This window comes from Eulemur rufifrons, chromosome 13 (genome assembly GCF_041146395.1).
Source record: "Eulemur rufifrons isolate Redbay chromosome 13, OSU_ERuf_1, whole genome shotgun sequence".
Taxonomy (NCBI): Eukaryota; Metazoa; Chordata; class Mammalia; order Primates; family Lemuridae; genus Eulemur; species Eulemur rufifrons.
This window is the reverse complement of record NC_090995.1, coordinates 3,376,771-3,400,093: the sequence shown is the minus strand read 5'-3', so window position 1 is coordinate 3,400,093 and position 23,323 is coordinate 3,376,771. Positions and strand designations below refer to the sequence as shown.

The following is a 23,323-nucleotide window of genomic DNA, read 5'->3' as shown; positions in this document are numbered from 1 at the left end:
TCTGCTGCTCAGGTGGTGAGTACAGAAGAGAGGAAACTGCATCTAAACATCCAATTTTAATCTCTGTTGAGGCATCTTTGCTTGACGTCCTGTTCTCACGAGCAGGCGTTCAGAGCGAGTTCCTGTTTTCTGTAAAACCTGTTTTCCTTCAACATTGGATCCTAGGATTCCAACTGTCCACTGCAATGCCAGTCATGGTGGGGTCCTGACTTTATGATATTTGAGGATGATATTTGATAATGTATGGAAAATCTCCCAGTAGAGTTCTGAAAACATAAGAATTCAAATGATTTCTGATACCCCACCAGCTCTTCCCATCACTCTGCAAACACACCAATCCAATGAGTCTTTCAAATGCATTGCAGCAAGTGAGTTCCTTGATACCATTCAGCCTCTCCAGTAAGTAGCCAGACTCCTTCCCCCGCACTGCTCTCCACAAGGAAAGGTGGGAGAGTGCGAGAGAGGATTGATGGCCATTCCCTAGAAGTGACGCCTATTCAATGCTCGTAAGACCACAGTGAAGAGCTGGAAGACCTTTCTAGCCCCTCTGCTGGGTGGAGTAGTGTACCCCTCCTATAGCTCTCTGCACCTGCATGACTGGTGTAGTTGGAAACAGACGAGAACGTCGTGCCCTTGACAATTCTAGAGAAATTTACAGGTTATATTTATGTGCATATGAGGACAGACTACATCTAATTAAGTAGTTAAATGCACTCTGGTTCCCCAAGTGTTGGTGGAAGACTTGAGATTTATTAAAAATCAAACTCAGATTCTCTTTCCCATAGTTACAGAATTGAACAAAGGACAATGGAATACCCAAGTCAATTTTTGATCTATTTGCCAAAGTGCTCATTACTGAGTCTCTAACTCAAACATCGTCTCTCCACAAAGCCTCCTCTGAGTCCTGCAATCAGAACGCCTCCCCCTGACGTCGCACTGCCGGGCTAGGCTGGCTTGCCTACCTGTGCGCCTTTGCCCTCCTAAATCTTATGGATAATACTTGTAGCTAATATGCACTGTGGATTATCCTATCTGCCAAGGTGCTTTGCATGGATCACTTTGTTTACTCATCAAACAGTCCTTTCAAGTAGTACTATTATTCATCCACATCTCACAGATGCTAAAGCCAAGGCAAAGAACAGTTAAATAATAAGTCCAAGTTCACACAACTAATAAGAAATGGGGTCTGCCTGATCCCAAAAGCCATGCCATAACCACTGCTCCTTTACTGCCTCTGGGCATGGGCGGAAGTCATCTCTGTTCAACCCTGCCCCCCACTGGACCCAGCTTAGAGCCTGGCATAAGGAGATGCTCAGTCAATGCTGATTGGTGTTGCATGGAGCAGAAATGCCAGGGATGGTAACACCTTGACTGGGACTGATTGGGTGTCTGATTCCCTGCTGTGAAGAGGAGGGTGCTGGATCAGACACGTTCCTCTGGCTCCCAGCTCTCTCTGTCCTGCCTCATTTGTGCTGCTCCCTCAGTCCTCCTCCCTGCTAACTGCACCACGTGGATTCGAGGTTGGAGCTCAGAGCAAAGGGAAAACAGAACTCTGAATGACCTACGTGGGATTGAGAGACGAGAAACAGAGTTCAAGAGAGAGAGGGAGACTGGAAGAGGGAGATTAAAATTTATGTCCAGGGAAATATTTAACCTAATGAAAACCAAATGTTATCTGAAATAAGCATATCACAATGTCAAGGTTTTGAGTGCTGGTTCAGTGCCCGGTTCTCTCCTATTTGGCTTACTCTGAGAATAATCTGATAGGTGTGGCTTAAAGACACAGATCACGTGTGGAATTGGGTGTTCCTCAAACAAAATATGTGTGCAATATATCCTCTTTATGCACTCAAGCAAGGAAGAAGTGCACAAGAACTCACCAGTCTCCTGGTCTGCAGAGAAGACAGCAACAACATGAGCACAGCAGGAAAAGTAAGCAAAAATCCATTACTATTGGAAATACATTCTCATTAGTATAATAAACAAAGGGATGCAGTATTTGGTGACTAATTTAAAATTCATATCTAAATTAGAAATGATACACTGAATACAATATGCAATATATGCTACAATTTATAATGTCTACTAAACTACAATGCAAATAAGCTATCCTAAAAACTTCAACAAAAATGTATCAAATTTCTATCTGTTAAAGTCTATATTTCCTACTTTAAATACTTGCAGGAAAGTGAGTTTATTCCAAGCTAATTGTAACTAATTTGTAAATCTAATGTCAGAAAAGCCTTTAATCACGAAGTTATCTTTTTTCAGAGAAATGAGCTGTAAAAAAGTTGCCTTTATATTAAGAAACCATAATTTAAATGTGTTATTCTTTGTAATCACCTTATTTTTATGAACACCAGAAAGTTAAGTGTGACAAAAGTTTTGTGAGAAGAGTTTGATTGAGCAGACCAAAATATCCTTCTAACCTTAAATAAAATCACTTACAAAATGCACATCGATCTCCAAGCGTACGATCATCAAGGTTAAGCAAGAAAACATCACCATGCAAATTCTGATTTAAAAAGGTCTGTGATGGCAAAATTTAGGCAATTTCCATAGAAATCCTATAGAACAATCTCTTCCCCATACAAAAGTCAGCATGATTTTATGGAAAATTAATTCCAATAATGTTTGAATCACTTATTAGCACGAGGAACACAGGTCCTAAGCCTTCCTTAAATTTATACTTATTTCTTCAATGTGTTGACAGGTACAGAGAAATGGATGTGGCCATTCAATGTAATCAGATCCTGTATTTAACTGCTTACTTCCAAAAGGCTGGGCAACATTTCCAGCATGTTTGTTGTGTTAGGAGTGGAGCACACAGTAAGACGTCTTGCTAGGATCTCAAGTTAAATGTTCTGAGGTTTCTATACACACACACTGTCTGACAAAACAGGCTCATGTCAATAAGATTGGTTGGAAATCACAAGTGGCCAATTGTCAGTGCTCTTATTCCACTGTATTTTCATAAATTACTGATTAGAATTTGCTTTCTAAAGCAAAAATAATTAGGAAAAAGAAAAATTAAATTTACCAAAACTCAGCTTAAGCTAAATAATGAGTTCGTTAAGTGAAAGTGAAGTGTAAACCAACCATATGAACGAAAATAATAAATGATGAACTAAGCAATCGATCCTCCCCTCTCAGGTGCAGCGTTAGTAACTTTGCATTTTGATCTCATTTCATTTATGTTTGTCCTGCCTGCATTTTATTTCCCTCAGATGCTCAATGATGACAGCACTAACATCTACTTCATAAGGTGGTTATGAGAATTTAATAAACTAATGCTGTAAAGCACTTAGAACCGTACCTGGTACACAGCAATAAGTCGATAAATGTTAGTCACCGCTATTATTGCTGTTGTTATTTAACGTTCTGTTAACTTTTAACTACCGTGGGGTAGTGAAAGGTAAGGCTGGATTGATCTTCACTCCCTAGACAGCCAGCTTTGTGACTTTGGGAAAATCATTCAATCCAAGTCAATTAATCCTCAATCTTTTCATCTGGAAAATAAAGCCAATAATTCAGTAATACTATCCTGGCAGCCCCTGGTCAGGTTTAAAGGCGAAGCCTGAAACTCACCCCGCACAGGCCACAATGTGCCTGTCACATCACAGGCACCTGAGAATCAGGACCTTCCTGCTATGAGGATGATGTTTCCAAGGATTCTCATATTGACTTTGGCATCGACCGTGTTGATCACCCTGCAAAGTGGAAGGATTAGACAAATAATGAACTGAATTCTCAGAGGAATAAATGTCTATTGAATTTATCATATTTGTAATGATGTCAATTCTCTCTAGAAAGAGCCCTGTTAATTGTACACGTTTTACAACAAGGAAGATAGGTTTTATGACACATTCCCACGCACTGAAAATATGTGTTCAACTTTTATTTTTAAGAGCATCTATGGATAAGCTATGCCAGCTAGAAATTCAAACACACAGTTCTCCAGTTTTAAAATACATGTGTGTGTGTTGAGTGTATGTACACACAGAAACACATACACACTCCACTAGCTCTAACTTCTGTAATTTTTGGCCCCAATCTAATCTGGAAGGAGCCTCTACACATGAATTACATAACCAAACAGGCTGCCTAGGCTAAGTTTCAGATGAATGACGCAAACAAGTAGCACACAGAAGGGGTGGGAAGAGAAATCAGAGGAGAAAACGCAAAGAGAAGAGAAGTCATCCCAGGGCAGGGGGCAAGTAAGTATGTAACTGTCATTACAAAGACAGATCTTCTGTCCTAAGCAGAAAACTGAGCAAGGAAGTAATGGATTTATGGGAACAGACACTGGCTCTGTCAGGAAAATAATAGTGACTTGGGACTTTATGTAGAAGCCAACAGTTGTTTGTAAACAATGGATTTTAGGACAGCCTTAGGGAATACCTGGAATAGAAACCTTTGGGGAAAAAAATATCATGGGGATGGCCCAAAATAATATATTCTCTTTTATCTCAGTGTCTTATTACACTTAAGTACATTTCTCTTTCCTTATGTTATGGCTTTATACTTTTTTTTTTAGAAAGACAGTTTTATTCTCTTTGTAAACCAGAAGTGTTCATGTCTATGAAGCACTTGTTAGGTACCACACATGGGCCTCGATGTTCCATGTACAAAGACAAAAAGACCCAAGCCCTGACTTCAAGAGTGGAGACAAACTGGTGTCATCATTTTGTTTCATTTTCCAGGTGATAAAATGCAAAGCCGCTGTGCTATGGGAGCTAAACAAACCCTTGTCCATTGAGGAGGTGGAGGTGGCGCCCCCTAAGGCCTATGAAGTTCGTATTAAGGTGAAACATTTTTCCACTTTCATTTAATTTTAGCTTTAAAAAAATTCAGAAAATATTGAAAATGGAAAAACCCAAAATCCATCAAGAGGCACATTTTATATGGCAATTCAGAAAATGGAATTACATTTGTTATCAAGCAGAGATGTGAATATGAATTGTTAAATTTTTTAAAAGTGACCAAAGAATATATACAATATAATCCCAGTAAAATAAAAAACAGTTTGTGTGTCTGTATATTTAAAAAGTGCAAAGGGATATATCAAGATTTCAAAATCAATTAGCATTAAACGCTTTCTTGGAGTTAATCTGCAATTTCTACTTCTATAAAAATGCATTCTTTTGTTAGGTAAGGTAAATATTTCAAGATACGTTATTTCCTGGATTATTCCTAATTCTTTAATTCAGGAAAGGAAGGTACACAAGGGTTTTAGACTGTATAGCCTTGCTTGGGGATAAACTGCATCTTTTGTATGTGGAAAGAATAACGATTCTTCACAAAATCCTTAAAACCGTTTTAGAAGCACAATTGCAGAAAATTGGGTATGCTAAATCCATCTGAGGGTCATAATCTTTTCTGAATCTGATCATCTTCTCTTTATTTTGTAGATAGTGGCCACAGGAATCTGTGGATCAGATGACCATGTGGTCAACGGCACCATTGTCCTCCCTCTTCCTGTGATAGTAGGTCACGAGGCAGCTGGCATCGTGGAGAGCATTGGAGAAGGGGTGACCACAGTCAAACCAGGTACAGAATTCACACTCAGGGGATGTGCCTTGGTTCAACACCCCAAGATACCCCGCCTGGATCAGGAAACTGAGGCAATGGGGATGAAAGATCTTGCACAAGGTCACAGCCCAGCTGGCCCTGAAGTGTGTCCTCCTCCCTCCCTCCCTGCCTGACCCGGGCACGTGTGCATCCAGGCACTCACGTGTTCTCCCCTTCAGCACGTTTACTCAGCACCTATTAATACACGACGCCAGACACTAGGTTAGAGCACAGGGATGTGAGAGATCACAGGAGACACGGGCTGCCAGTGTGGAGTTCATCCCCTAATAGCCCCGGTTTAGTGCTGCTGGGCACTGTCTTCTGTCAGGGCCCAAACAGAACTGGCCGTGGGACCAGGGAGAAAACACAAGCCTTGGTCCTGAGGCTCCAGACCAGTGTATGGAGACTGTTCTGTGCTGAGTTCACAAAGGGGGCCGTGTGGCTACAGCCGAATCAACATGACCTTTCCTTACGTAGCATGTAGAGCCCGTTCACCCATTTCCTCTTCCCACACAGCCTCTCGTCCTGAACAGGGAGTGAATGAAACAGACTACATGAAGGCATCTGGCCATAAACAGTCTGTTGTATCACCTTTAGCCATGACTAAATGTGACTGGATACAAATTATGAATTATTTTATCTCTACTATTTATTTTACCCTAATTTTATTGTGTAGTGATATAAATGTTTTCACAGGGAAAGGGTGACTAAACACAAAATTTTCATATCACCATTCCCACATAACATATATCTACAAAATATGATGAGCCAACCATTTCTCTTGGTGTTGTGGGATAGGTAGAATAGATGATTATAAATAAAAATTATGTTTAGTTCTAAAGAAATCCCATTAGCCAATAGATTTCGACCTTCCAACTTACCAAATAAATAAGCCGTGAACAGAAAATAATAAAATCAACGGTCTAGTTTGAGCTTCTGCTCTTCATACTTCCTGTAGCCAGAAATAAGTTAATAAAAAAAATGACACCCTTTCTTCTCACTCCTTCTGCCTTCACCATAGCAGGATAAAGAGATAATTCAAAAATTAACAACTAAAAACATTTGAAAGTCAGCTCTTCTCCTCAAAGAAAGTGCCTAACTCATTTTTTGTTGAGGGTTTCAGAGGCATTTCTTCCATTCTTCTTTGTCCTATTTTTGTCAGTTTTCCTAAAAAAGAAATTAAGATATTTTTAAAGAGCATTTGCTACATATGAAAGATAAGCATACTCATTTTGAAAGGCCAAAAATTGGTTATCCAAATTCTCATTTTTATTTTAGCTCAAATTATTACAAAATGTCACATCTTACCAACATCCTGTGGGACTAGGGCAGCCCACTTCCAACTGAAAATGTTATTGACACAGTGAGAATATTGGAGATTTAATTAGTTAAGTATTAAGTGAGATGATGTGTGTAAAGCCCCAGGAGAAATCAGGACACTCAATAAAAGTTAACTCTACAGAAATAATTTTTAAAATCCATGTTGTTTTCTACCTTTATGTTTCCTCTTTTGGAATCTTCAGGCACATGTAACCCAAACCAACACCAATGTTGGCAGAAAATGACCAGTGGCACAGTAGGGATTGGACCCTAGTTCATGGACACTCTTCTCAAAGACAAAAACCTCCAATATATACACATGAGGTCTAAGTTCTTCCTCTATAAATTTCTGGAAATTTAAGAAGAATTTGTTTTATCCTCCTCCAGGTGATAAAGTCATCCCACTCTGTATTCCTCAGTGTGGAAAATGCAGAATTTGTAAACACCCTGAAAGCAACTTGTGCTTGAAATACGGGTAGGTTTTTCATCCTCTCTTTGCACAGCCCTTGAGTTTATACATTAGTTATGCTCCTGTCTCATGTCCTGTGTGTCTCTGTGTTGCATGACTAGTGTGGGCAAGCCTCGGGGGACCATGCAGGATGGCACCACGAGGTTCACCTGCAGGGGGAAGCCCGTCCACCACTTATCTGGCATCAGCACCTTCTCCCAGTACACCGTGGTGGAAGAGGACTCCGTGGCCAAGATTGATGCGGCTGCACCGCTGGAGAAAGTTTGCCTCATAGGCTGTGCATTTTCCACTGGTTATGGGTCTGCAGTCAAAATTGCCAAGGTAGGAATGACACTGGGCAGTAAGACCACTTCCACTCAGATTGGCAGGAGCCACAAAGGAAGCAATTTCTCACAAGAATCAGAGATTATTTTTCATTGCTGTGAGGTGTTGATTAGGAGCAGAAAAATGGCCCCAGAAGAAATTGAGAGCATGTCTTTAAAAATTCAACTGTTAATCATAGATAAAAAGTTGTTCATACTTGGTTAATAAAAACTAAAGATTTCATTTGCAATAATTATCTTTAGATATTTTTCCTTTTTGGGATTATTAACTTTTAGGGTTGAGAATTCATTCAGTCATTTATTCTACAAGTACAGAGCAGCTGTACCTGCATTAGGCGCAGTAGGTTCTGCTGGGTTCTGAGGCTGCAAAGATAAATTAAATGAAGGGTTTGCCTTTGAGGAGCATCTAGTCCCTGGACCCCTCACTCCCACAGTTAGGACCAACAGTAGATTCCAAACCTTACCTGATACATTTCCAAACCAGGAGTCACCCACTCTGTGGATTCTTCGCAGGGAAGTGAGAAAGCTTTGGTGATACACTTATTTCACTCATCTCGGGAGTTCATCTGCATCTCCTTTCCCGCCATGAACACACACACACACTCCTCAAAAGTGCTCAGTTTCAAGGAGAAATGCTTAGAAGTTCCTCTTCTCAAATGGCTGAAAATCTAGTAGTGTATCTAGCAGTACTCCTCATTTTGTGAAATTGAGGTCCAGAGACATAAAGCTGACTACCGGTTAGTAGGAGAGCTGGCACTAGAATACCATTCTAAAATCTCTTGCTTTATCTTAAATCACAATAAGTAGTTGCTAGCACCTTTAAATCATGATCACAGGCCTTGTCTTTTTCTTAGTAAGGTAGAAAGTATTGTAGTACCATGAGTACTGAATAGCATTTGGAATGAATGAGTAAATAGACACCCTTAAGGGAATGTACCAATGAGATTATTGGGGACAGAAAGAGCATTTTACCCACAGTGTAGCCTAACTATAGAAGACTAGATTTATTAAATAGCCCCTCAACAATGTAAACTGTTAGATCCGGTTCCCCTTGGCCCCAGGAACAGAGAGGCAGAGTAACTGAGGCTGCAAAAAGGCAAAGGAGTTTATTAACTAGCCCCGGGCCAGGGTCCAAATTCCAGAGCACCAACGCAGTGGCCTCTCCAGGAACTAGGACCCCGCCCTGGGGTAAAGATTAGGCTTTTATACTTTTCTGTATGCTAGTTTTCACACGACACGTTAGTCGGCACATAACACGTTAGTCTGCACATGACATACTAGTCTGTACACGACACACTAGTCTGCACACGACACACTAGTCTGCACTTCATCCCCCTTCAGTTTATTTGTTCCTTTTGTTTAGAAGTGGCTGATCGCGTTGGCTTCAGGTTTGTTGACTCTAAGCTTCGGGCTTTTCCCGCTGGCGCCAGTTGTAGTTAACGTCATCCAGGGGAAGAGGAGGGTCTCCGACGGGGGAGGGGAGCTGTTGTTGCATACCTTCTAGTTTTTGGTTACAAGCGATACTGGGAACACACGCCCTGCACAAGCCGTTCATGCGCTGATCATGTCTTGTTCTTCTTATCTACTTAGTTGGTTGGAGGGCACCTGGATTCTCTAGCTCTTTATCAGAAAGCAACTTGCAGTTACCTCCCCGGGGCTTTGTTTTCCTTTATTTTAGTGAAGCCTGCCATGGCTCCACTTACGCTAAGCACCAAGCCAGCAAGCCATATATACAGAAGCAGGACTAGGCTTCTCACATCCAGGAAGCCTAGCCTATCATGGGGTTACCTTTGTTCTTATCTCTGTTTTTCATTCTGATTAACTATATTTATTAAACAACTAAAAGCAAGCATAGTCACAGAAGCGAATAGCATCAGTTAGAATCAAAGAGAGCACACATTTTCCTACTATCAATTCCTGTTCTTCAAAACAATTTAGAGTACATCCTTCCAAATTTCTGTGACTTCAGCACTTACTCCCTTGAGCAACTGTCTCATCTATTTTCCAGGTGGTCTAAGTGAGCCTACCCATAGACCAGAAGCTGAGAATACTCATAATGAACGATTTTATTTATTATTAAAATATACACCATCTTTGGTTGCATTAGTGTTCATTAGTATATTTTTAGAGCAGGAATTTACTGGTCATGACTACTGAAAGTTAATGAACCAAGCAGTTGATCATTGAGGGTTTGACTGCTTCAGTCTCCTTAAGTAGCCTTTTCCACTTACGCCATTTTCCACAAACTGCCTTTGTGGATGTAGGAGACACTAAGGCTGGCTATCGATGGCTTTCAGCCATGTAGATTCTCTTCAGGATTGCAGTCACTGACATGTAGAACTCCAAGATCATCCAGTCCCAGGTTCTCAGCCTGGGCATCCCATTGCAGTCACCTGGGGCCTGGGCCGCACCTGCAGAGATTCTGATTTAATTACTATGGGCTGTGACCTGGGCATTGGGATTTTTTAAAGCTCACCAGATGAGTCTAACATGCAGCAAAGCTTGGGATCCACTGACCTAGCTCAACACCCTCAACTTAAACATGAAACAACTAAAGCCAAAAGAGCTTTTGACAGCAGCTTGGACATGAGAGTCTGAGTGGCTCTTGGTAACAGACAAGGCCTGGCACTTTATAAAGCCTAGGCACATTCCAACAGTCAATACTTAGTCCACTTTTGCATTTTCTGAATACACAGGTCACGCAGGGCTCTACCTGTGCTGTGTTTGGCCTGGGAGGTGTTGGCCTGTCCGTCATCATGGGCTGTAAGGCAGCCGGAGCGGCCAGGATCATAGCCGTGGACATCAACAAAGGAAAATTTGCAAAGGCCAAAGAGTTGGGTGCCACTGAATGCATCGACCCTCAAGACTACAAGAAACCCATCCAGGAGGTGATAATGGAAATGACCGATGGAGGTGTGGATTTTTCGTTTGAGGTCATTGGTCGGCTTGACACGCAGGTACGTACAATGACATGCGGAAGTTTCCGCTTCTGCAATCTGGAGTATGCTTTTAGGTGGCTGAACATAAATATTGCATATAAAGAATATTTTTAAAATAATGAATGGTAATTTTCCATCTCCTGTTTGTTACCTGGCTTGTTTCATTTATTGTTGAGAAATCTTTCATTCCATCAGCTAAGCAGGCCTGCCTCGAGTAATCTTTCCATTTTAGAAAAGGGTTTGTTTTTTGATTGAACCATTACAAATTTACTATATTAATTTTTAGTTATAAAATCCAAACTCAAGTAAATATAACTAACATAAATTCTGTTCTCCAATTGGTATTATTTTTCCTCCACATTCTCAACAAAAATGGCTTGAACAATTCTTTACGTGCTTTACTGTATTCCTATTTTTTTTATATATCATACTTTTCGTCAAAGGAATGAGCAATTTTAGGTCAAGAATTATTTCATTAACTGAAAATATGCCGTAAGGAAAATGACTGCTTTAAGGTACCCTATATTTTACCACAGAGAGAGCACAGTGCCTGGCTCATATCTTGTACCCAATATCGATATGTTGGACTGAATACTTTAAAAAGTCAACAATTTACCAGCCCCCAAATTTGAGAGACACATTCCCATCTCATTGCACTTTTTATGGTTTACATGAGATTATGTGTGTCAGATACTTAGCACAATGACACCGGTCATACAGTAAGCTCTCAATAAATGTCAGCCAGCATTATTGTTAGGAAATACTATTTCCAATCTTGCAGTGCTTATGTCATCTTTGGAATATCCATCCTATTACTCTCATATAAGTACAAATATCATCAGCTGCAATGGAAAACACATCTCGAGCTATATTTCACCCACACTGAATTCTCTAGAATCCTACTGAAAACATCCACAGAGACCAACAAATCCCCATTGTTGAGGTTCTCCAGGCAGTCCCAGCAGTGTGGTGAAGGGGAGCAGAACCCTGAAAGCAAAGCCCTTTGCAGCCTTGACCTGGGACAATATGCTATACAAGCATGAAGTTTCAAGAGAATCCAACTTTCTATAGCTTTTCTCCTTATGATCTTTTTCTGTTGTTTTCCTCCATTTTCTCATGTGGAACTGAATTGCTACCTTATTTGAAGATACCAAATGCTGGATAGCCACATGTTCTGGGGATATCTGGTCTCCCAAGTGTCATAATCCAAAATCCAAGGCCTAATCGTTATTTGCTTTGGGGGATCCTGTACCATTAGCTTACTACAGAACATGTACAAAAGGATGACTAGAGGGGGAGGACTATCTGGACTGTCTTTTGAGGATCCACAATAATGAGTATAGTTTAAAATGAAACCACTATGCATTTGGGGGAGGTAAAAAACAATGTTTAAAACATGTCCGTTTTAGAAATGGACAGTAGAACAGGAATCCATCAAGAAGGCAAACCATCAAGTGGGAAAGAGACAAATTTTGATGATGTAATCACACCTTGTTCACCATCAAACCATCTGGTTCAATGAACTGGGTTAAAATCATCTACTTAATAAATTAATGAAAAATGAATTAACCAGCTCAAAGATTGCCTGAGAATCATGTGATGATGAAACACTACCCTTCTTTAAGGAACCAGAATTTACATATGTTTGTAACGATGTTTGCCTCCTTATTACTTTATAAGAAAGTGTTAACTATACACAAAGGCATTCATCCATTCTTTCATTCAAAAACCATTTTCTGGGCATTTCTTAAATCCACAGCACTAACCTAGGCATAAAAAGGAATGAAGAACAAAAAGACATAATCTCCTCCCTCCCCACAGTCACAATCTCCCTAAATCAATGTGACATCATACCGTGCATTATCCGTGGAGACTATCAGAGGATTTACTGTAAGGATGTTAAGTGTTGATTTTATTCCAGATGGCTGCCCTGTTATGCTGTCATGAGGCGTGTGGCACAATCGTCTCTGTCGGGATCCCTCCTGATTCTGAAACCTTCCCCTTCAACCCTCTACTGCTGTTGACTGGACGCACCTGGAAAGGAGGTATTTTGGGAGGTATGTACTTACGTTTTAGGGCCAAGTTGTCATTAACCTCAGAATCTCTCCCCTTTTACAAGTGACCAGGCCAGGTTTTGGAAAGCAACATGGTCAAAAATTAATCAAAATTCCTATTGCATCTATAGACTCCAAATCAACTAGATGTGGAACTAAGGAAGACAGAAATTCCCAAGAGCAAATTTTCTAGTGTCCCCATAAATTAACTAGGACCTCTTTTAATACTCGTGACCTCATAAGACACCAAAATTTCTAATAGGACAGAGAAAGTCTATAGGACACGTGAATCTATAATTCATGTCTACACTCATTGCCCTAATTGAGACAACTGCTAAATTTGCTCCTTGACTTTGGGCATAATTATCTGCACTATAATTTCTCTATAAGACAGCTAATAACTGAGGACCCTTGTATATCTGCAAGATTTTTTTTTAAACTCAAAACACTGCAAAATGATACCTATCAAAGTATTCTGTCTCTCAGTAACCTCAGTAATAGCAGTCTGAGGAATGTATCACTTCTTATAAACTGTCACCTTAATGTTATTTGGAAAGTCTTCTCTCCAATTCTCCTCCTTACCCCTGGCTGAATCTAACAATGATATTGTCTTCTTTTCAGGCTTTAAGATGAAAGATTCTGTCCCCAAACTCGTGGCTGATTTTATGGCTAAGAAGTTTCCATTAGATGCATTAATAACCAATGTTTTGCCTTTTGAAAAAATAAATGAAGGATTTGACCTGCTTCGTTCTGGAAAGAGGTAGATTTTAAGTTGTTGCTTTTTGGTTTTTGCTTTTTATGGTAAGGGGTTGGCTAGCAGAGAATGAAAAAGTACAACGATGAGAAAAAATTGGAGTGCCTTTGTTTTCCGTTACCAGCTCAGGTTCACATGTAGAGCTCCTGAGATCCTACTGTGGGGCACTGAGAACAGTTGTGTTACATTTCCTATTCTGTTGAATCCAAATATGTTGGTTACAGCAAATCTGAAGGATCAGAGCCACTCAGCCTTCTTTACAAGAGGACACTCACCTTTGCCAAAATAAAAAATCGGGTCGCATGGTCCACATTACACCATGGACTCACCGAAGCCTCTGCCCGAACCCCTAAATAAGGCTGACATTTAGGGGCTGTAAATTTAAATTATATTAAGGACATGCCCAACACTTTCATTATGGGAGGAGATAGAACTACGTTGTGATTTTTTCTATTCAGATAGTATTAGTTTTCTTTTTTGGTTTTTGCAGCTTACAAAGAAGTTTTTACACTTAAAAGTTATTATGAAGGGGAAGGGTGCAAAATGCTATTTAATTGTTTGTCTTAACTTCTTTGTAAAGCTTAGCAAAATAAGCCAATTCTATTAAATATTTACTACTTCTAACATTTAATATTTACAGCCACCTAGTGAGATGAATTTTGTCACCTGCATTTAAACGAAGCACAACTAGTAATAGGCAGTTGTATCCACTCCCTGCCTTCCAGCTCCACAGTCCATGCTTTCTCTGCTACCCCACACTTCCTCTCATGGGGTTTTCAACTTTAAATAGTATTTCCTGGGCACTCACATAAACTATTATACTAGACACTTCAGCTGACAAATATTCTTGAGGAAGGAGAGAAATAAGCAACTAGACAGCACCAGCTGTTCTACTGATTGTCTTATCTGTATTATCTTATGTGATTCCCAAACAATACTGATATGGCCAGTTCCGATTTCACCATCTTGGAAAGGAGAAACCTGAGACTCAGAGACGACACATCTAGGCCAGAACCAGGCAGGTAGCTGAGAGGGGAGCAGAATTCAAAGATCTGGCTGTTAGCAAATCAATTCGCTTTCTATTAAGCCACACCGCAACTTTGTGTGTGTGTGTTTGTGTGTATGTGTGTGCATGCATATATATAGAATACAGTAGTCATCAAACGTTAGTTATTATCCTCATCATCATGATCATCATCATCATCATCAGGTTGGAAAGATAATGGCATATAATGAGATGACCAAACCCAGGGAGCAGTATTAAACAACAAAAGAATTCATTCACTAGGTGTGCCTAAATTCACTTTATGTGAGTGTCATACAATTCAATATGTGCATTTAAATATAATGAATCCTACCAATAAGCAAAGATCAAAAATTGTAATGGTTAATACTGGTAAGGGTAAGGTGATGTGGGCACCTACATATGCTGCTTGTAGGAATATTAATTGTTACATGCGTTTGGAAAAGGAATTTGATAATTTGTATCAGAAATTGAGAAAACTTAGATCCTGTGTGCCAGCAATTTCATTTTTAGAAAACTATTCTACAGAAATAATAAAATATTCAAACACACATAGGTGTTTAAGCATGTTTGTCTGTTACCTATAATATAAAAGACTAGAAACATCCTGAAAGTCCAACATTAAGGGAAGAATTAAATAAATTCTAATCATTAGAAATCCATGAAGCCATTAAAAAGAAACGATTACATTACGTTGGGAGATTCTCTTGATGTAATCTTGATTCATAAAATAGAGAATACAAATTACATACACAATATGATCCCAAATTTTCAACAAGCACAGTAAAAAATGTATATATCTCTAGAAAAAATTTGATTAAAATACAAGAAAATACAACAATGCTTATTTCCAGGTTGTGAGATTACAGATTGTTTTTACTTTCTTCTTTATACTGTCCTATAGTTTCTAAATTATCTACATATATTCTTATGTTTATATATACATACATATGTAAAAAAAGTTTAAAGAGGCATGAAGACCGTCTTCTTCTAAAAGCATTTAACCATCAGAAGATGCTTTTTAGAAAGGGTATAGTGTGTAATGCCAACTGTAAATGTTATATTTCTAACCTTTACAAGAATGAAGTCTCTTACAGTTAATACAAATAGCTTTATTATCTACTTTTAAGGATCTTTAAACATCTCTGAATTAAAGCTCTACTAAATTTTCAGCATACCCTTAATGTGATTAAATTAACAGTTCCTTCAGGCTGTAATTTATACAATTTTGTATTTACGCAATTTGGAAGGCCAGCACGGCACACTAGATGCATGATGTGAACCAAATTACAAATCTCTCTAAATTTCAGTTTCTATAATCTTTCAAATGGAAGTAACATTAAAGCCTACCTTCCCCATGGTTTAGGTTGAGGTTGAGGTTTAAATGAGATTGAAAAGTATACACAAAGTTTGTGACAGATAGGAAGCAATTTTTACATGTTATTACCCATCGTTGTTTTATGTTCCCTCATTTGCCAGGAACATGGGCACTCAGAAATGATTTTTTCAGGATGCTGATATAGAACTGAAGTCCAAATGACAGTCGTATTCAGGATATTATGAGAAAGCTTAAGATTGGAGAAAACATAAGAGACAACAACATCAACAGAAAAAGATGAACTGTGTTTTTTGTTGTTGTTGTTTGTTTTATTTTTTAAAATTTTTATTATAGTTTTTTTTATTTCAGCATATTATAGGGGTACAAAAGTTTAGGTTACGTATATTGCCTTTACCTCCCCTCCCCCCCAATCAGAGCTTCAAGCGTGTCCATCCCCCAGACGGTGCCCATCGCACTCATTATGTATGTATACGCCCCTCCCCTCCCCTCCCATCTGCCTGACACCCGATTAATGTTATTCCTAAATGTGCTCTCAGATGATGATCAGTGAAACCAATCTGATGGCAAGTACAAGTGGTGCTTATTTTTACATTCTTGGGACACTTCACTTAGTAGAATGGGTTCCAGCTCTATCCAGGAAAATACAAGAGGTGCTATATGACCATTGTTTCTTATAGCTGAGTAGTACTCCATGGTATACATATACCACATTATATTCATCCACTCATGGATTGATGGGTATGGGTTGTTTCCACATCTTTGCAATTGTGAATTGTGCTGCTATAAACATTGAAGTGCAGATGTGTGTTTTATAGAATGGCTTGTGTTCTTTCGGGTAGTCGCCCAATAATGGGATTGCTGGATCAAATGGTAGGTCTACTTGTTATCTGTTTAAGGTATCTCCATATTGCTTTCCACAGAGGTTGCACTAGTTTGCAGTCCCACCACCAGTGTATGAGTGTTCCTATCTCTCCACATGCACACCAACATTTATTGTTTTGGGACTTTTTGATAAAGGCCATTCTCAATGAAGATAAGTGATATCTCATTGTGGTTTTGATTTGCATGTCCCTCATGATAAGTGATGTTGAGCATTTTTTCATATGCCTGTTGGCCATACTTCTGACTTCTTTTGAAAAATTTCGATTCATGTTCTTTGCCCTCTTTTTGATAGGGTTGTTTGATTTTTTTCTCGCTGATTTACCTGAGTTCAAAATAGATTCTAGTTATCAGCCCTTTATTGGATGTGTAGCATGCAAAAATTTTTTCCCATTCTGTAGGTTGTCTGCTCTCGAGACAGTTTCTTTGGCTGTGCAGAAGCTTTTTAATTTAATCAGGTCCCATTTGTTTATTTTTCTTGTTGCTGTGATTGCCTTTATTTTCTTTGTTGCTATTGTGAAGGGTATCAAGTCTTTGATTTGGTTCTCAGTTTGACTCTTATTGGCATATATGAATGTCTCTGATCTGTGTGTATTGATTTTGTATCCTGAGACTTTACTGAATTCATTTATCAATTCCAGGAGTCTCCTGGTTGAATCCTTGGGGTTTTCTAGATATAATATCGTATCATCAGCAAAGAGTGAGAGTTTGATCTCTTCTGTCCCCATTTGGACACCTTTGATTCTGCTCTCCTGCCTGATTGCTCTCGTAATGACTTCCAGCACTATGTTTAATAGAAGTGAGGACAGTGGGCAGACTTGTCTGCTTCCAGTTCTAAGTGGGAATGCTTTCCATTTTTCCCCATTAAGTATGATTGAACCGTGTTTTCATTTGATTTTATCTAATACATAGGAATGGGGTTGCAGTGGCTGGGAGCACAGGAAAGTTTTCACTAAGACATGTCAGATGCTCCCTGGACCCTCACGCAGAAGAGTGTGAATTGTCTCAGTGTTGACAAACTATCTTTTCCTTCCCTTTGCAGTATCCGCACCGTCCTGACGTTTTGAGACCACACAGAGACGCCTTCCCTTGAAGCAGCCTCCAGCCGCCTCCATCCCGCACCCTCTGCAACACCAACTGGGCAACGTCATTGATTCTGTTCTTCAGAGATGTTATCAATAAATCACACACGAGAGCTTTCCAAAAGAAACAGAAATTGATGTGAAATTATACTTCAAGCTAATGTTTAAAATCCATTGAGAGCTTTTATAGATAAGATGTTCAATATCAGCTGGGGAATGAGACCACTAAACTTTCCTTCTTAATCATTCTACTCATGTTGCCTTTCCCCTTGAGGAAATAAACGTCTTGTGCCTTCTTGCATTTCTTGTATCTTTTTAACCCACAGTCATTGAATCCCAGTGGAGGGAACCCTCCACTTGCCCCTAACACACACGTCAGGCTACCAAGCTTGAAGTCCTCTACCTCTACCTCTATTTCCACTACCCATATTTTCTTTTTTTATACACTCTATCAAGACTCCAGGGTAAAAACTACAGATGGCAAAGGGTAGATTCAGGTGTATAAACAGAGAAGATCCAGAACTTCTAAATCCAGGAAATTTCTTATTAACTCAAAGAAAATGTCACACATTTTCATACAGTGAAGGAGAGTGTCTCTATTCTTTTCACGCTATTAGTTTACACGTAATAGATAATTTCTCTTTTACATAAAACCGGGTTTCATGCTTCATGTGAAAAATGTGAGGTTCAGGTGCTAGTTGAGAAAATTGAACTATTCCTTTAACCATGTTCAAAAATCTATAATTTTTACTCATGAAATGCTTCATTGGCTAAACGGTCTTAGTTAATGATTATAATTGACTAAAAATGAGTCATAACGTAATTAAAAATCATATGGTAGCTTGAAGTTTAGGGCTAGGATGGCAGCAGCTATGAGCACAGCATATAAAATGGGTAACCAAGAAATGGCACCAGGATCTAAAGCAGTGTATTTTCTAATTAGATATATATACCTATACAGTGGGTACATTTTTACAAAAATTAACTTCAATCTAGAACTTTTCTATTAAGCACTGTATCTTAACTCAAATCTATGATCCTCAAGTAAGTTTAATATTTTGAATATACGAAGGCCTATAGTACCCATTTGTTAACGCCTTCACACTCCCAGAGGAAGATTTGCATTTTGAGCTTTATCTCCAATGTGTAATGACAAGTTAATTCCCAGTCAAGGAATTACAGCTATCTCCAACAGTGCCACTTGCTGCTATGTCTACAGTCTGTTTCCTATCACAGAAAGGACCCTCGACAGAGAGTAAAATAATCCATCTGCCATATACTGTGTGACCTCAATAAGTCCCTGAAACTCTCTGAGCTGGTTCATCCTTTGCTGTGAAAACAATTAAGCTACCCCCACCCATTATAGCCTTATCGAGTTGAATGGGATGATGCCAGTGAAAGAGCTTTGCCAACTGCAAAGTGCCACATAAATGTGGGGAACATTTCATTGTTTTGTCAAAGATGCTGAAGGAGACACTCAGTGTCAAGGCACCTTTCAGAATGCCCCTAACATAACAACAGGAGAACTACCTGTTGCAGTGTGCACTGTGATTTTTACTTTGGTGCTGACAAGGTCAGACCCACACAAGGAGGAAGTAGTTCTAAATGTCCACCTTACCACAGAGGTCATAAATTCCCGCCAGTGGCCAGGAGCCCTGGATCCAGCTTCTACCCTCCTTCCTCCCAGGTTAGGGGAGCAGGTGGAGAGGGGGTGTCAGGTGGGCACTTTCAGTGTTTTCACAGAGTGGGCTGGTGTGTGTTGGGGGATACTTCTGCACCCATCACTAGTTGTTAGTTATGTTGACCTTGGCAGGGAAGGAGCCAGGTTGAAATCAAAATAGAAAAGTAGAACCACAGCATGGCTTGTATCCCAACAGGACTGTAATGGTGCACATGGTCAGTGTGGCCTCCAGTAACTTTTGACTCTAGCAGTAAAAACTTCCATGTTTGCGACTCTCCCCTCAAAAATGTAACTCTGTGAATGTACACAACTTGCACACACTTTTAGCCAATAGCAAAAAGATTAGTCAAAATAAAGATATTTTCAAGGGTCTAAGTGAAAAAATTTCATGTTGATGGTTTAATTAATAACTCTGATACACTGACTTAGCATCTCCAGAAATAGTACATAATAAAAAGACATAATAAAGATGAACTCTGAATTGGCTCTTTGCTACTTTGCAATTCACACAAGCAGCTCTAGGATTAGAAACAAAGTCATCTTGACAGAATTATTAGATAGTTATTCAGAAGTTGAAGTAGAGTGAGCACAAATATGTATTGGATAATTATGAACGTATGTGACCATGGCATGGCATAAGAAGAGAAAGAAAAATTGGTGGGGCAAGAATATCAATAAAAGTAGAGTAGGTACCAAACACTATTTTGATGGGACGAATGCTTGGATATGTGAACTTGGTTTCTCATTACATTCCCTTGGATCTCAGGGTTGAGAAGACCGTCTGCACAGCACCATCACAGTCACCAAGAGAATCCAGAGCTTGCTTAAATTCTCACAGACAAAACTAACAGACAGAAATAACTAGAGAGAGAGAGAGAAAGATCTGCTTTCCATGTCCATTCTTGCCCTTTGAGGGATTTGACATGTCAAAAAATAACTCAATAGTTCTGTTATCAATGAAAGCAGGTGAGAGAAATCAACAGATCATTCTTATCTAAACAAATTTAAGGACTTCCATTCATTCATAAACCAATAATTTCCAGTGTTTGGGGAGATATCTAACTGCCTTCAACAGAAATACCAACAGTTTTGAAACAAAAAAACACTTTTAGTTCCCTGCAAATTTAAACAATAAATATCACTTGAGTGATAGCATGTTGCAGGGTGGGTGGGAGGAATAAGTTGAGAAATAACTTTAAGACTATTTCCTTTGAACCTGAATTCAAGCCTCAGGAAGTTGGAAGGAAATCAAAAGCTGAACTGAAGTCAATTCCTTCACTGATGGAAGGAAACTCTAAGGCTTTAGGTTTTATCTTTCCCAAATCTTCAAACTATAATGAATAGCAGAAATCGTTTGAAGCACTCAATCATCATTTATTATACATTCAATAACTTCTCCTCCTTCTGGGACATTTAAAGACACAGGACATTCAAGGCCTACTAACAAGAGCTAATACCCATCCTTCAGAAATTATTCTATAACATTGAGAAGGAGGGAATCCTCTCTAACTCATTCTACAAAACCAGTATTACCTTGATACCAAATCCACTAAAGGACACAACAAAAAAAAGAAAACCATAGACAAATATTCCTTATGAATATAGATAGAAATATCCAGAATAAAATACTGGCAAACAAAATTCAACAGCACATCAAAAGATAATCCACTATGACCAAGGGGGCTTCATCTCAGGAATGCAAGGGTGGTTCAACGTGTGCAAATCAAAAAAGGTGATTCACCACATAAACGGAAGCAAAAACAAAGATCATATGATCATCTCAATAGATGCAGAAGAAGCATTTGACAAAATTCAGCACCCTGTCATGATAAAAATCCTCAACTTTCATTTAGTTCTGATTTGATCTTAATAATTTCTCTCCTTCTGCTGGGTTTGGGGTCGGTCTGTTCTTCCTTCTCCAGCTCTTTGAGTCTATTCATTAGATTGTCTATTTGTAAGTTTTCTGTCTTTTTGATATAGGCATTTATGGAAATAAATTTTCCTCTCAGGACTGCTTTAGCTGTGTCCCACAGATTTTGATAAGTTGTGTCTCCTTTGTCGTTTAATTCAAATAATCTTTTGATTTTCATCTTGATTTCTTCATTTATAAAATAATCGTTCAGGAGAAGGTTGTTTAGCTTCCATGACTTTGAGTAGGAATGAGAATTTCTGTTATGGTTCATTATTACTTTTATTCCGCTGTGATCTGAGAAGATGCATGGTATAATTTCTATTTTTGTAAATTTTTTAAGACATGCTTTATGTCCTAGGATATGGTCAATCTTGGAGAATGTCTCACGAGCTGATGAGAAGAAAGTATATTCAGTGGATTTTCAGTAGAATGTCCTGTAGATGTCAGTCAGGCCCATTTGTTCTAGCATTCTATTTAAGTCCATTATTTCTTTGTTTATTTTTTGTTTGGAGGATCTGTCCTGTACTGTCAGCGGCGTGTTAAAGTCTCCGACTATTAAAGTGTTGTTATCCATCATTTGGTTCAGGTCAAGTAGGGTTTGCTTTATGAATCTGGGTGCACCTAAGTTGGGTGCATATATATTAAGTATAGTTATGTCTTCTTTTGAATTGTACCCTTCACCAATATATAGTAACCATCTTTGTCTTTCATTACTTTTGTTGATTTAAAAACTAAGTTATTGGAGATTAAAACCGCCACGCCAGCTTTCTTTTGGGTTCCATTTGCTTGAAATATTTATTTCCACCCTTTTATTTTCAGTCTAAATGCGTCCTTGCAGGTTGGATGAGTTTCCTGAAGACAGCAGATACTTGGCTTGTGTTTTTTTATCCATTGGGCCAGTCTATGTCTCTTGAGTGGGAAATTCAATCCATTCACATTTAATGAGAGAACTGATAAGTGAGACAGATTTCTGCTCCTCATGTTGGGTTGAATTTTATTGTTCTTTTTTCTTTCTTGAGCCATTGTGATAACTGGGTTTTTATCTTTATCTCTTGAGTACTTTTACATTCGTGGGTCTTTCTTGTGCTGGTCCCTGTGTAACTCTGTTCTGAGTACTTCTTGGAGAGCTGGTCTTGTCTTGGTGAATTCTCTTGAGTTTTTGTTTATCTGAGAATGTCTTAATTTCACCTTCATATATAAAACTGAGCTTAGCTGGGTACAAGATTCTAGGCTGGGCATTATTCTGTTTCAGAAGAGTGAGAATGGGGCCCCAATCTCTTCTTCCTTGTAAGGTTTCAGTTGAGAAATCTGGCGTGATTCGGACAGACTTTCCTTTGTATGTTACTTGTTTCTTTCTCCTTACAGCTAGAAGAAGGGCCTCTTTAGTGGATATTTTGGTCAGTCTGATAACTGCATGACGTGGTGTCTTCCTATTTGGTATGAATCTCCCAGGGGTTCTTTGAGCTTCTTGAACCTGTATATCTAGAGTTTTGGCAAGGCCTGGGAAATTTTCCTCAATTATATCTTCAAATAGCTTATCCAACCCTTGCTTATTGTCTTCTTCACCCTCAGGAATGCCGATAACTCTCACGTTAGGCTTCTTCACATAATCCCACATTTCTTGTAGACTCTAGTCTTTTCTCTTATTTCATTGCTCTATCTCTGTGACTGACTTATTTAATTGGAAAGTGTTAATCTTCGATCTCTGAGATTCTTTCTTCTGTTTGCTCTACCCTGCTCTTGAGACATTCCACTGTGTTTTGTAGCTCCCTGAATAAATTCTTCATTTCCAGGAGTTCAGTTTGACTTTTCTTCAATATTTCGATTAATAAAAGCCATTCTAGCTGGAGTAAGGGAATATTTCACTGTGTTTTCTTTAATTTCAGCATATAATGGGGGTACAAATGTTTAGGTTACTTATATTGCCTTTGCCCTACCGGAGTCAGAGCTTCAACCGTGTCCATCCTCCAGACGGT

At 39.0% G+C, this 23,323-nt stretch overlaps 1 protein-coding gene across 1 annotated transcript; it reads left to right on the top strand.

Annotated features, from left to right (window-relative positions):
- The first annotated feature begins 1,842 nt into the window (after positions 1–1,842).
- LOC138393871 (alcohol dehydrogenase 1C-like) lies at positions 1,843–18,055 on the top strand. Its single transcript, XM_069485337.1, has 9 exons — positions 1,843–1,932; positions 4,704–4,805; positions 5,412–5,550; positions 7,279–7,366; positions 7,462–7,681; positions 10,380–10,640; positions 12,544–12,679; positions 13,298–13,436; positions 17,715–18,055. Exons 1-9 carry the CDS (start codon positions 1,915–1,917, stop codon positions 17,737–17,739), a joined length of 1,128 nt encoding a protein of 375 aa, XP_069341438.1. The 5' UTR covers positions 1,843–1,914; the 3' UTR covers positions 17,740–18,055.
- The last annotated feature ends 5,268 nt before the right edge of the window (positions 18,056–23,323 follow it).